This window comes from Chelonoidis abingdonii, chromosome 10, assembly GCF_003597395.2.
Source record: "Chelonoidis abingdonii isolate Lonesome George chromosome 10, CheloAbing_2.0, whole genome shotgun sequence".
Classification (NCBI taxonomy): domain Eukaryota; kingdom Metazoa; phylum Chordata; order Testudines; family Testudinidae; genus Chelonoidis; species Chelonoidis abingdonii.
Genome location: NC_133778.1, coordinates 49,955,622 through 49,970,422, shown reverse-complemented (window position 1 = coordinate 49,970,422; position 14,801 = coordinate 49,955,622). Strand labels below are relative to the sequence as shown.

General features: G+C 39.2%; 1 protein-coding gene across 2 annotated transcripts in view; it reads left to right on the top strand.

Annotated features, from left to right (window-relative positions):
* GPD2 (glycerol-3-phosphate dehydrogenase 2) overlaps positions 1 to 13,269 on the top strand; it is a 100,691-nt gene extending 87,422 nt beyond the window's left edge. For both annotated transcript variants that reach the window (XM_032789167.2, XM_075070221.1), the window contains 4 exons: positions 4,481 to 4,593; positions 4,692 to 4,770; positions 4,880 to 4,978; positions 10,213 to 13,269. In XM_032789167.2, the coding sequence (XP_032645058.1) occupies positions 4,481 to 4,593; positions 4,692 to 4,770; positions 4,880 to 4,978; positions 10,213 to 10,338 (417 nt within the window). In that variant the 3' untranslated portion in view covers positions 10,339 to 13,269. The remainder of the gene's footprint in view (positions 1 to 4,480; positions 4,594 to 4,691; positions 4,771 to 4,879; positions 4,979 to 10,212) is intronic.
* Positions 13,270 to 14,801: the final 1,532 nt, after the last annotated feature.

Genomic DNA, 14,801 nt, shown 5'->3' with positions numbered 1-14,801 from the left:
AATACAAAACAAAACAACAAAAAAGCCCCGTGTGTGTGTGTGTGTGTGTGTGTGTGTACACATTCAGACACAATTTTTACCAATAAAAGAATAAAACAAATCTTGCTTAAGCCATATAAAAATATACTTTAACCTCTGTTATAATAGACATAAAATATTTCTATCCTTCACTTAAATTGAAGAATTAAAATCTTTATTTAAAAAAAAGAAAAACTTGCTTGATGTTGCTGAAATTCTATTTATGACGAACTGATAAGAGGAGATGTGTTCTCGCAGATTACCACAGTCTGTTTTTTTGCCCACCCAATCCTGCCTGCAACAAAATATATTTAACCCACTCCTGTTAGTATGGCAGTTGGTCCTGTGGGGCATGCAGAATCCCAATCCTGCTGAATTGTAGGAGTGTTTCGAGTCAGGACTGCTGTTCGTTGGTAGAGCTGTGGGAGGGAAGCTTGCGTGGCATTTGCCCATTGTTTTTTCTTTGTATCCCTCTCATCTTCCTTCTCCTCTCTTATAAGGCTTGGGGACCAGGTGGTAAGCATCCTTCACTTTCATTGGAAGATGAGTGACCAGCCTGTTGCAGGATCACACACTTAATGCTGTAAAATGCGCTTGCACCATGAGGAGTAGTGTCAGGGAGAAAAGTGCAGTAATGTGGGCTGGCTTATTCACTTAGAGATAGTGCTGTGTCCAAGCAGGATGCCCAGGTTTGAGCTTGATTCACTCACACCTCTCGAAGAGGACAGGACTTGCATGCATGTTATGGTTCTCTCAGCTCCTAAGAGAATGTAAAGCTTCTTATTGCTTGTTCATGATACCTTTTAGCCGATTAGAAGTTGTTATAAAGTTCAGAAAGAAGCTCATTTTACTCCTGAGGGCATTCTTTGTTTTTAAAAAAAAAAAAAAAAATTGTGTCAAAAAATTAAAAATTCTGCGCACAATACTTCAAAATTCTGCAAGTTTTATTTGTCAACCAGTAAATGCAGAGGCTCCAGCATGGCAGTGCATGAAGGTGGGAGATCACCCTGCAGCCTCTTCCCCTCTTTCCCCCCCCCCCCTCCCCCGGGGACGCAGACTCAGTGGTAAGGCTGCACCTGACCCTGACACAGCACAAGGCTTGGGCCTGCCCCAGAAACACCTTGAGGCCCTGCCCCTCTGTGCCAGGCGTACCAGGTGTGGGGCAGGCAGACTTAACCAGGCAGAATCCAACTGTGGAGAGGCTCTGTGTGTGGGGTGAGAGGATTGTGTGGGACAATCTAGGTGCAGGCAGCTCAGTGTGGGGGTCTAGATGTGGGGGGATCTGGATGCACAGAGGCTCATTGGGGGGTTCAGATGGAGGGGCAATGGGACTCTGCAGGGGCTTCCAGGTGAAAGTGGTTGGGGCTCAGCAGAGGCGTCTGGGTGTGGGGATCTCAGCAGGGGAGTCTGGGTGCTTGGGGAGTGGGGCTTGGTGGGGTGGGGGGTCTGGGTGCAGCTAATTGGGGGTCAGTGGCATGGGTGTCTGGATGTGGGGGCTCAGGGTGGTGCAGGGGTGTGGGGCTCATCAGAATGGGAGTTTGAGTGCAGTTTGAGTGCAGGAAGCTCAGTGTGGGGCTAGTCTGGGTGCAGGGGTTGGAGTCTGGAGGCAGGGGATCTGGGTACAGGGGGTTTCAGATGCAGGGGTTGAGATTCAGTGGGGTGGGGTTCAGGTATGGAAGACTAGGGGGGTTCTGGGTGTATGGGGTGAGGCTTGGTGGGGGAGTCTGGGTATGGGAGATCCAGATGCATGGGGGGTTGGGTGGATGGGGGAGCAGCTCCCCGTACAGTGACCCCTTCCCCTCCCTCCCGCGGCTGAGGAGCAATGGGGACAGAAAGCAGGAGATGATGCTGAGCTTCCTGGAGCTGGAAGAGGTTTCTGGGTGTGTCTGACACAGTCCCAGCGACTTCTTGCAGGGGAAGAGAAGGCCCGTCCTTTCCTGTCTCCAGTCCAGCTGGGATTAGCAGTTGATCCCAGCTCATGGTAGGAGCCACTGGCTGGGGTGTCCCCAGCTCAGCTGTGATTTACCTATCCGCCAGCTGCTCCGGGTGCCTGAAATGATGAACCTGTGCAGCTAGGGAGTGGTGCACGACTGGTCTTGCAGCGTCCCTGTCAGAAAGCAATTTTTCTGCAGGGAACCAAAGAAATCTGCAAGGGACATGAATTCTACGCATACACAGTGGCAAGAATTCCCCCAGGAGTTTCATTTGAGTTCTCCCAGCTGGAGTACTTTAGGTGACTGTAAGCCTTTCCAGAAGGATGCATAAAAAGAGTGATGCAGTTATGTCACAGATGTGTGCTATTTGCTTGGTATGTATCCTGAAGGAGGAAGGGAAGGGTTGTCGGACTATAGCTACAGTAACCTAATGGAAGTGGTTTGATTAAAAATAGAGAAACAAAAGAAATTAAATTCAAAATAAAATCATTGTGGTAAATTAGTAAGTGTTAGGATTAATATAATTCTGTCCAAAACATTAGATTAAGAGTGCTAAGGTTGCAAAACAATCAGAAAATGTCAACACTGAGATTGCATGGCAACCTTTCTCTGCCCCTTTGTGCATACGCATTATGATACAGTCGTTAGTTGCATGATCACACACCATTTCTCCAACAATACAAATAACATACAGTTTCTGCAAAAAGAGCAAGAGTACTTGTGGCACCTTAGAGAGTACCAAATTTATTTTAGCATAAGCTTTTGTGAGCTACAGCTCACTCCTTCGGCTGCATAGAATGGAACACATAGACAGGAGATAAGTGTAGACTGTTGGTCTCTCTCTCCAGCCCAGGAAGGAGTGACACCAGTTTCTGAATCAGCACCTTTTTTCTCAGAGCTTCATTTATTGGTCGTACCAATAGTCTTCAGAAAAAACACCAAATAAATACTCCAACATAAATCCAATGGCTATACCAGGTCCCTTTCCCTTACCTCAGGGCTTCATTGTGGGAGTCCCCCAGCTCTGTTAGCTCTTTCCCAGTGCTACAAACCACCTGTCTGGGAGTCCCACTGCTGCCGGAGCCAACCTGCTGCTTACAGCACTCCTCCCTCAGTTCTTTCAGCCCTTAGCAGAATCCAGTGCTTATCAGGCAATCACCTGATCCCTTGCAAATTGCCAGGTATTAATCTATTTTTAACAGGGTTCTACCTTAGTACAGGACTTACAGGCCCCAGGACCCCTGGCTGTTATGGGGGCAGATCACCCTGTTACAGTAACTACACATGTAGCATCTTTAAATGCGTTTCTTTTTCATTCCTATTTATATGCTCTATTTTCATTATGATCTAGTATATCTTTATTGCTATTTGGGGGGTTGAGAGTGCAGTATATTATCCACACAGCATTTCTTAAGTTTTCCAGGGGAGGAGGCCATTAACTTCAAAGCTAACTTAGGTCTTGATCCTGTGAAGACTTGTGTACGTGCTTACCATGAAGCTTGCGAGTAGTCCTGATAAGCTTAGTAGTTCTCCTCATATCCTTAAAGACCTGAACAAAAGTTCTGTTCAAAAGCTTGTCTTTTTCACTCACAGAAGCTGGTCCAGTAAAAGATATTATAGCCTCATCCACCTTGTCTCTCTGTTATCCTGGGACCAATAGAGGTACAATAGTACTGTAAAAAAACAATGGAAGATATTGAATTAATCACATGTGTAAATCTTTGCGACATGTGCACCCTGGCTATAAACTTAGGGCGCATACACACGCACACGCCCAGCAAATTTGTACTATTGGTATGTGCCATCTATAGTGTATTGAGTAAGTAAGGTTTACTGTGAACTCTTTGTATTGGTGGCTCTTATGGCATACATTGACCATAATATTAAAGATGCTACATAATGGTAATTAAGTTGTAGAAAATAAGTGTATGCTAAGCTAATATACTGTATTATATATTTGAGAAATAGTATGTGATCATTTGATTAAAGGCTGTGAATTCTCGTTTGATTACAATATTGAAGGGAGCTGGAAGGGTCAGAGCCAATCTCTCAGGTAAATTTATGCATTTTATGGCTTTCCACACAAGATGTTAAATACCCAAATCACCACCTCACAGCTCTTAAATAAGCAAAGAATAAGATACCAATTTTTAATTAAAGACGATTTTGTGGACTTGAGCTGCAAGTGCTGTTTTTGCTGACCTCAGCATGAGTTGCTTGTGTGGATTGAGGAGATGATATGGCCCTAAAAATCTTTGCACTCCATGTCTTCAGTGTAATTATCAATTGTCAAAAAACACTTGTACATCAAAGCCAGTGATCTAGGTGATGCATGAAATGGTTCCTTATCTTAATGGCCTTGCTCACTCTTAAGCACTCTTTGGCCATCAAATGCTGATATTCCTCTAAGGACCAGCAATTATAAGTATGTGAAAAGAGCCAATGAAATATTATGGTATAGAAGAAATTCAGCATGTAAATATTCATTATTATTCTAGAACTGAGACTTTGTTTCTTTCATATTTTAGGAAGAACTTGAATCTGCTAAAAAGTTTCTGTATTATGAAATGGGCTACAAGGCAAAATCAGAGCAATTAACAGACAGCTCTGAAATCACACTTATACCTTCAGATATTGACAGGTAAATGAAATACAAATGAACCTCCCAGATAGTCCCTGGGAAGGTATTTCTGTCAATCTTTTGTGTATATCTTTTCCATTAATAATCCTGTTTTGCAGATATAAAAAGAGATTCCACATGTTCGATAAAGAAAAGAAAGGCTTTATTACCATACTAGATGTTCAAAGTGTGTTAGAGGTAAAATTTCTCTTTTGATTTTTTTGAATTCTTATGTCAGTTGTGCAGTATGGCATAAATCATGTTTAACTGTTGTGGTGATTTGCCTGTTGTGGTGTTTTTTATTTAGAGCATAAGCATTCAAATTGATGAAAATACGCTTCATGAGATTTTAAATGAAGTGGATTTGAACAAAAACGGGCAGGTTGAACTCAATGAGTTTTTGCAGGTGAGTGGTTTTCTATTTTAGTTGTAATGAAAGGAACAAAAGAACTCTCATCTCTTTTTGCTCTTTATTGGAAATTAATGATCAAAGCTAGATGTAGGGTTTGTATATATAATTTTACAAACTTGCCATTAATTTATGTTGCTTAAAGGTGGACAGTGTTTGTATCAACGTTAAGAAATACCAACAATGTCTACACCAGTATTCGTATTGATCACAAAATGTCCTATACTCCGAGCCTATCCTTGTAAGGCCAAATGCTGCAGCATGTGCTTATAATTTTTTTTAGTGATGACCATTATGTCTGGACAAAGCAGTGGAGAGAGAGACTAAGGGGTTGTTTTCACTACTTTATTAGCTTGACGTATAACTCAGTTTTATTGCTAACCCAATTGACATCCAGCAAACAAATCTCTAGTTTGAGTTGGGAGACGTTTTAAGATCCAGCCAACTAGCCCATCAGTGAGTATAGTTGGCTAACAACAGCACAGTAATGCAGTGGAGATGCATCAGCTCATGTCACAGCAACTTATCAGCCGCTAATTGAATCCTTCTGTGTAGCTCAAGTGTTGCACAGTGTAGTCCCTCTCTCTAGAGACTAGCTCTGAGAGCGACCGCAAAGCAGAACACTAGGCTAGCTCGAGTGTAGTAACTTGAGTGTAACACGCATCCTCAAAAAGAATGAGGAGTAGTTATGGAACCTTAGAGACTAACAAATTTATTTGAGCATAAGCTTTTGTGGGCAAAAACCCACTTCATTGGATGCATGCAGTGGAAAATACAGTAGGAAGATGTGTGTGTATATATACACAGAGAATATGAAACAATGGGTGTTACCATGCACACTATAATGAGAGTGATCAGTTAAGGTGAGTTATTACCAGCAGGAGAGGGGAAAAAAAAATAAAGTTTTTGTAGTGATAATCACAATGGCCCATTTCCAGCAGTTGACAAGATGGTGTGAGGAACCCAAGCTAACTGTTGCAGTGAAGAATTTACTGAGGCTGAAATTCTGGCCCCATTGAAATCTATAGGAATTTTGAATATTGCCTTCATTGGGGCCAGGATTTCACCCCAAGCATAGATTGCCTGTCCTGCATTGGCAAGGAGACATTGTAGATGAGCTAGTAGGTATCCATCCATCCATGACTGATAGGAGTTTTCTTTTAAAACATGGAGTTTGTCTGCCTCCCAGCTATCAGGAGGTTAAATAGTGGGCTGTCTTCTGTACTGTTTTTTAAAGTAACCCAACTAAAAGGGGAAAGAACAAAAGACTTCATGCTCCCCTTGACTTCTGTGAGAGAGGACACTAAACCAGCAGATCTGAACTGGAGGCAACATAGAAATGACTAATGGTGGTTCCTGCAAATTCAAACCCTATACCTGCATCTCCATTTAGAACCCTACCGTTAGGGATAGGGTTAGGAGCCCATCACTCTCTGTAAGTCTCCTAGCAAACTTGAGGGGTGAAACAGAACAATATACTGCTGATCAATTCTGCAGTAGTAATTTATGTGGATTTTGTGTCTATGCTGTGGAGATTCCGTCAGGGAACAGCTGCAGTTGGGTAGCACATGCTATCAAGAGTCCTCAGAAGCTGTTTAAGGCCACAAGGCCTAGGCAATGCAAGGAGACGAAATACCCCTTATCCCCCATCCTCCCGCAAAGAATTCCCAGGCAACTCTGAAACTCAAGGAGTTTTTCTATGCAGAAACAAACCGCCTTAGGCCCAGACAGTATATCCTGTAGTGTGAAGGGGTATCCTTTTCAGTAGTAGAGGGTTGACTCCTACCCTCAGATTCATGTCTGCTGCTTCCTTCAAATTAGGTGTGAGCCACCCACACGTCTGAGGGCACAGCTTAGCCAGCCGTTGCACAGTTCAAACAAGAGCATTCGTTCATACTGAATAGGACTATTGATTAAAAGCTTCACTGTAGAAGTATTGGGGCAAGAAGTGGCAGGTTCAATGTGTGGTCTTTGCTATCCATATTGTCCTGTTTAATTTCTGAATGATCTAAAGAGAGAAGGCATCAGAGTGTATGAAAGGGGGACATTAACATCTGTTGTCTATGTATCTTTATGCAAATACTTCACAAGAAAAAAACAGAAGGCAGTAAAGATATCACTGAATTATTTGCCTCCATCCATTTGACTCCCCTCACATCAGTAGTTTGTTTCCAGCCAGCCAGCCAGGTCTGTTTTTGTAGAGTCTTTATTGGTCAGGTATTTCAAATGACTGCCAGGTCTTTCTCGAATCATGGCAATGATGAATGCTGAACATGTGATAAATTAATGCTGGGGATTTTGGTCAATGTCAGCCATTTCTTCACTGTGTCAAGTTGAACAAACAAGATCAAGGCAAAGGAAATGGTAATTGTCTCTCTGGAGATGAGCTGTAGATAAGAGCATTCTTGAATCCAAATGCAGAAAATTTTCACAGCTTATGTCTGGCATTGCAAAAAAGGAGGATTTATTTACCTAAAACATAGTAACCAAAAAAACATTTAAAATAAAATGGAAAAAATAGCCCTGTGACGACATACTAATAAATTTTCTTTAAAAAAAGATCACATGTTTTCAGGCAATTGAGAGAGAGCCCTCCTTTTTATATAAAAGTTTCAACTGGGGAAGAAGAGATGTGACTTTGCATTTTATAAACAGAATTCTCTCCGTTTATGAGTGTGGGTAGGTTGGTTAGTTGGGGTGCACTAGAATTAAGAAACCGAAATCTGGCAATTAATCATGCAGTGTTTATTGTGCTCAATTGTCTCTTTAGAGGTTGTATGTTCTATGGTTTTAATACTTCCAAAATGTGAATGACAGCACTTTTTGCATATTTTTAAAAACTGTAATTATTGGTGGCTTCTAGTTTATCCTCTGCGTTTCAAAAAAGCACTATAAGTCACCTTTGAAACAGATTTCTTAAAAAAATAAATGTTTGAAATCTGGTTACTGCGCTCAGAGTTGCAATAATCAGACCTTTTGTACATTTGGGCTGAATGTCTTCTATATATGTGGACAGTATGCAGCATATTGTGCACTACTATAGATTAAGTTTTAAAATAACAAGTAAAAAAGGTAGCAAGTAATAAAACACACCTGATTTTTGCACCAAGGTAATTAAACGTGTGGAACTTATGTAAATGATGGTAAATCCTTTAAAATGGATCTATTAGGATTCATGCTCCTTTTGTGTTTGCTTTCTGAAAACTTTCACTGGATTACATTTCCTGGCAGAATGTTTGTGGAAACTTTTATGTTTGCAGATACTTGTGGAAATTTGTATTTGAATGTGTGCCAAGGTGCTTGCTCACTTATCCAAGTGGGGAACAGAGCACTGCCATGTGATTTTTTTTTTTTTCTGACCAGTTGCAAACAGTCAACAATGAATGCTTTCAGAAACTGTCTGCAGTCTATCTAATGAGTTTAAAAAAGTTGGGAATTTTTAAATAAAGAATAATCATGAAGATAGTACGATGCTCAGATATATCACAAGCAGAAGCTAAATTCATTAGGTACGTTGTTACAAAGTGTTTGCTAAGCTCTAGTCCAGTCTTTAAGAGAAAAGTCAATAAGTTAAAATGAGAGTTGCATATTTTGCTACCATACTGATATCACGCAAATCAATACTGGAGGAAGGAAGATATAAAAGGATGTTTTCCTGTTTCTTGTAGAGTAAGACCTGAGTAGAGGAACATATCAGCATCTGGGTCGCCAGTGCATTTGTGATCACTAGTCTGTTGCATCACAGACCAGTTTCTTGGCTGCGTCAATTGGCGTACTTCCACTGGTGAGAGTGGAACTATGACAGTTTACACTAGCTGAGGATCTGGCAGCTCCTTAACATTGCTTGTGTAGATATTTGAATATTTTTCGGACAGCAAGTAGTTTTCTTGAGTACTGTCCAAGGGCCCAAGCTGCCTTTACTTACGTGGACCAGAGATAGTGAAACCATGTGAAACTATAGATGGAGGGCATAGAAGATAGGGGAAAGAGCAATTAAACAGGAGGAGGAGGGACTGGATGAATTGGCCCTCTGTGGCATGCTCCCCATGGGGCCTGGCAGATTTTTCTACTAGAAATTCTCTTGGAAGTTAATTATTCTCCAGGTCACCAGGTTTGTGTAGGCCCAAGTGTACCTGCGATAGTTTTGAAAAAGGGAAGAAATTTGAAGTGAGTGGCTACTCTAGCTGCTGTTGGGAGGAAGAAATCATATTTTGTAAGTGCCAATTGCTTTTTGTACTGGAAAGTCTCTTACCAGCAGACTACATGTAATTTCAAGTCCAATGCGGATCTTATCCATCGATTTTTTAAAAACAAAAAGCTAAATTCTAACACTAGAGTATGTTCATTAAGGTAGTGCTGAGAGTCCAGTTTCAAGGACTTAAATGCAAACTGGTTTTAAAAGTCTAAAGAAACTGGGATTTAGAAGGATTGTGCAAGTCTAGTATATTATCACTACAGTAAGACTGCTTAGTGAGAAAGGTACACTGCAAGGGCAGTGGTAGATCAGGAGCCATGTTCTCTTTTCTGTCTTTGTGACTTTCTTTTTAGATTTAAAAATAATTCACGCATATGAATTACCTTGCAAGCTTGGTTGTAATGAATGGCTTTAGAAAGCCATGGTGTAGGGGGGTCTGTTGCACTGTTACTTACAAATATATCACATCCGTAATTTGTACATACACAGGTAAAACTACCACTGACCATACTGGAAAATGTACATTTAAAGGGTGCCACAATCCAGGCCTAGAAAGCAATACCTACCATTTTGTTTAAAACATATAATAACAGCATTATTTGTTGTGTTTTAACATTTTGCTACTGGTTTGGACAACATACTTCATAAACTCTGGCATTGTTTACACTGGAGATCTGTCTCAATTTCAGCCATTGGTAACAAGCCATCAGGGGATGCTGCAACCATTCCAGATCGCTAGTATAGATAGTGTACATAGCTACAAACTGATTTACACCAGTGTAGTATATCCTGGTTTCAAGCAGGGGTAGGGTGCATCAATGGAAATAGCAGCTCAGAGTAATTTACCTTGTCTACATGATGGGTTTGCTTAAGTTGCAGCTACCTTACTGGTTGGCCACCGATGGGTGGAATCCCCAGTGCAAGGAAGACTTTAGCCTTTGGGGATAGTATCTCTTTAAGTGTTGTCTGCCAATTAAATTTGGCTGCTATCATTAATATGCTGTAAACATTGTGGTTTGTTTTTGTTTTTTTAAAGCTCATGAGTGCTATTCAGAAAGGATATGTGTCTGGAAGCCGATTGGCTGTACTCATGAAAACTGCTGAAGAGAACCTACGTGAGAGAGTTGTTATTCCAGTAGATCGAAGTGGTGGTGGACTGTGAGTTTGAGAAGTACAAAACCTGCTTACAGCTACAAGATAGTTTGTCTATGTGTAGCTGCCTCATTCAGTGCTGAAAAATATTCCAGTGCTTTCAAATGTCTGTTTATTCTACGTGATCTGTATTTGGCGGTCAGGGTATACAAAAACATACTGATACATTTCTTTTCCTTATTTTCTGTGCTGATATTAATACTCCAAAATGTGGCCTTTTGGACTGGACATGCTTTAGAGGTAGAAATTATTTGCAGGAATTCAGAATAGTCTGCAAAAGGCTTGTTCACAGATACTCCCTCTCACAGCTTTTATTAAGCTTTTAGATAATCTTCACCCTTAAAAAGAAAATGATGCACAAAGAGTGACTGCTACCTGAGATCCATGTCGTTAAAAGTATTCTGCATATGTGCAAGACCATATGTGTTCAAAGTGCCTGTTCACAAAAAGGAAGAGAGGAATCATTTTGGTGGGGGAAGGGGGAATGTTCACATTTAGGTTTCAGGAGGATGCCACAAAGAAATATCTTGAACACTGCCTAAATTAAACATCCCGATACGGAATCATAGTGATATTTATAGAACATTACATAGTCACTTCAATACTTCTCAACGTTGTTCTCATTCAATGGCACCAATCTTACTGCTAGACAGATTTCTGGCAATAAAAATTTGACACCATGAGACTGGAAGAGCACAAGATAGGACAAAAAACCCAAAAGTCTCCTAGATGAGTTATAATTTAGAGTTAAAAATGTATGGGTACAGCTTTCACTCCTCCTCCTGTAAGTGTGAAAACCATGCTTGTCTAGCAGGTATTGGAGTCTACTATAAAGTCTCAGAATGTTTTTGTATTTTTAGACAAATACTGAAAGTATGTAAAACAAGAACTTTGCCATAGTGCACTAATCCTAGCCACTTAATATTTGCAAAATGTACACTTAAATGGGAAAGTTACTTTGCATTTCAGCAGGCCTTACTGAAAAGTGGTTAGGGCTATTCAGCAAATTAATGCAAAGGCAAAAAGATCCAATTTTGGGCCATTTAGTTGAGCCATTCTCAACACATACTCCAACTGGCTATTTACCCTGCAACTCTTCCTGTTATTAAATTGGCTATGATCAGCATTAAGATCAGATGGAGGGTTTCTGCCTGATCTGTGACAGGGAGGGGAGAATGAATGCATATTTTATTGGTGACTCTCTTTCATAATACTCCTTTGAGTATGAATACCAGTTTACATCTCAAACCAGACGCCTTGAGTTTAAAGTGCTACCACATATGTACACAACTAAATGCAAAATCTGACTGAATTTAATCCTGTTTTGCAAATTCCTTAACATGATACTAAGTTAATATTCTGCAAGCAGTACAGTTCTGAAAAATAGTCAATTTAAAAAAAATCATATCCAAAGTATGTAAGTGCTGAGGATTTGTAGTAACTATGATAATACTGCTAACTGCAGGTGGTAGTGTGTGAATATTTTGATTTAGCAAGTTTCCAGCTATTAAAAACTGTATCTATCTAAAAATGGAAGGAGGAAAATCCCACCTGCAATTCTTAAATGAATATGGAGCACTTAGTCTAAACAAAATCTTGTGGGGGAGACAGTCTTCTAAAAAGTCCCAGGTAAGATCCTTTTTAAATGATTTTTCATTATTAGATTTTCCTAACATCAAGATGCTTTGTACCTTATTGTACACAATGCAGTGGAGAACCAACTTTCCTTGCCTTTGAGACCACCGAGCACTCACTAGTATGGCTCAGTCTACGTGAATTAAGTCCTCGTGCACACTTGATTGTATGAGGTCTATTTATGAACAAAAAGGGCCATAGGATTGTTTCTCTATTACGTTTGTGCATTGAAATATGTCAGTATACACTGGATAAAATGTATATCTGTATTTTTGAGATATAAAGCTATTTGTGTCAAATGTCCTTTCATGGTAAAGAGTAAAGAACACAATAATAATTTTGCCACATATTCCAGAACTGGGAGGAAATCAAGGTACAATAATACAGAGTTTTGTTTTATATTTTTCAAAAAGATATTATGCTACCAATAATTTTTAAATTGTAATGGCTACAAGTGACATATAAGAGGCTTTTTCAGATCAGGCTAAGAAAACCATTGCATTTAACATTTTCTATGGTTCAGTACACCTTTTAAAATAATTCCTCCTCTACTCCCTGAAAAGTTATACTATTAAGAATAATTGAGGTTTCACTGTAAAGCCTAGACTGTCTACCACATACTCACTCCTTGCTGTTCTTTTGCTTTACTAATGTAAATATAACAAGCAGAATGTAAAGGGATTTTCAAGGCTGTGTGCCTGTCCTCTTATATTGACTTACTTTGAATTTTAGTTGCAATAAATGTCTTAGCTCTTTGCTTTTTTGTTTTTTGTGGCAAAATAGAATGTGTATAAATACTTACTTTGTACAACATAAAAAGTTGCATATATTATTTATACTGGTTTAAATAGTAAAACAAAAAAAATCCAGAATTATTTGATTTCATCAACACACTTTGTTTTGAAAAAAGATTACTTCATGATTACTGTTCAGGTCAATTCAGCTATAAAATTTCATTGTCCTGCATTGTTCTAATCTAGTATGAAACAACTACTGTTTAAACAAAAACCATAAGCCCAATAGTGTCTGGGGGAGGGCGGGAATGTATACTGCATATTTTTCCATGTGGCACTTTTATGTATTGTGTTGGGTTATTGTTCTAGATTGGAGTGTTAAATACTGGTGTTTGAGACTGTGTTGTCATTTTTATAACTGTCTCAGTGTTTTATTGCCATTATTTATTACTTTTGATATACAGCATGAGCCGCATGCATTTATAGAGCAATAAGAGAATATATTTAATGTGCCTTGTTTTTAACTGAATAAGAACTGAAAGCATAAATCAATAAAACTGATTAAAATGGTCCACTCACGAGTACTTTGTTACTGGCAATTACAGAAATAACTTTGCTTAGCCTTAAACAAGTTCAGAATAAAGTTGCAAAATAGATACTTTTTAGTAAATACTACATATAGTAAATACATGTCATTTAGTTCAGAATTCAGTGGTTTTAAATCATAGCAGTTAATACAGATTTAGCATTATCAGGTAGATTCAGTTATTGCTGAAATCCAGGTGAGATATTCTGAGAGTATCTTATTTTGTAATCTCATACTAAAAATACAGCTAGCCAATTTCAACAGACATTTTGTTTAACCAAATCTTTTCAAGCTCAATCTTCCTATGCACACTGATAAATGTTATCATAACTAAAATAAATAAAAATAAATGGAAAAGATTACATACAAGATCGGTTTTTGGATCATTGTACGTGTCGGGTTAATCTAGGCTTGCCAAGTGTTGATAAATGTTCTGACAGAAAAATGCTATATATTTTCATTGTCAGTAAATCAGAATCGCTGTTATCAGTTTTAACACAAATTTTATAATGCCAGTATTATTTTATAGGTCTTAATTTAGTCATGTGACAGGGATATCCTATATTTTCATTTAGTCATGCTGCATGTAGACATTGTGTATAGGGTGAACAGACAGCAAGTGTAAAAAATCAGGATGGGGGGTAGGGAATAATAGGTGCCTATATAAGAAAAAGCCCCCAAAATCGGGACTGTCCCTATAAAATCAGGACATCAGGTCACCCTGATTGTGTATGTGCTGCAGGGGTGAACACCAAAGCACTGTAAAATATGCTTAACTGCTACCTCCAGAGTGCAATTGCAAAAGATTAAAAAATCTGTGCATTCTGCCTTTGTAAATGATTTATCAGAAAACATTTGCCATAATACTTTCTCAAATACTTTGCAGTCCTGAAATTGCTTAGGGATATGATCCTGAGTTGCTTCCTCAGGCAAAACTCCCATTGAAATTAATAGGATTCTTGCCAGAGTAAGGACTTCAGCCCTCTCTTAACATCAAATATATGGAGAAGGTGCAGATATGTTGTAGATAAAACCAGTTGCAGTGAACATAGAAATAGGATATGGAATATCATAGCAACATTAATATTTTAGTGCCAGTGCTCAAACTGGTGATTCCTATGTCAAATGTGAACTGATTGCATTTGATTAGAGGTGGCAAAATATTGAAGAAAAACACATCTTCAACAAGGATGTATCTTTGTCCCTTAAGTGAGGTTTTTTTTGTTTCTGCCCCACTAAAAATGAAGGGCTTGTCGTGATTTCAGGTTTTTCTTTCCTTGACATTTTAGCCCTCATTCCTCTGATTAGCCATGAGAGTTGTGAACGTATATAAAGTGGTACAAGAGTTTTGGTGACACTGCGGGATATTTGCACAGGTAGTGTCACAAGAAGGTTGTGGACTTCACTCTGGAATCAGTGTTGAGTTTTTATGTAAGAAACCAATGATATGGGCAAATTGCTGGGTTCATCTTTGCTCTTTATATTTCATAGATAGAAGCAGAGCCTCGTACGTAGATA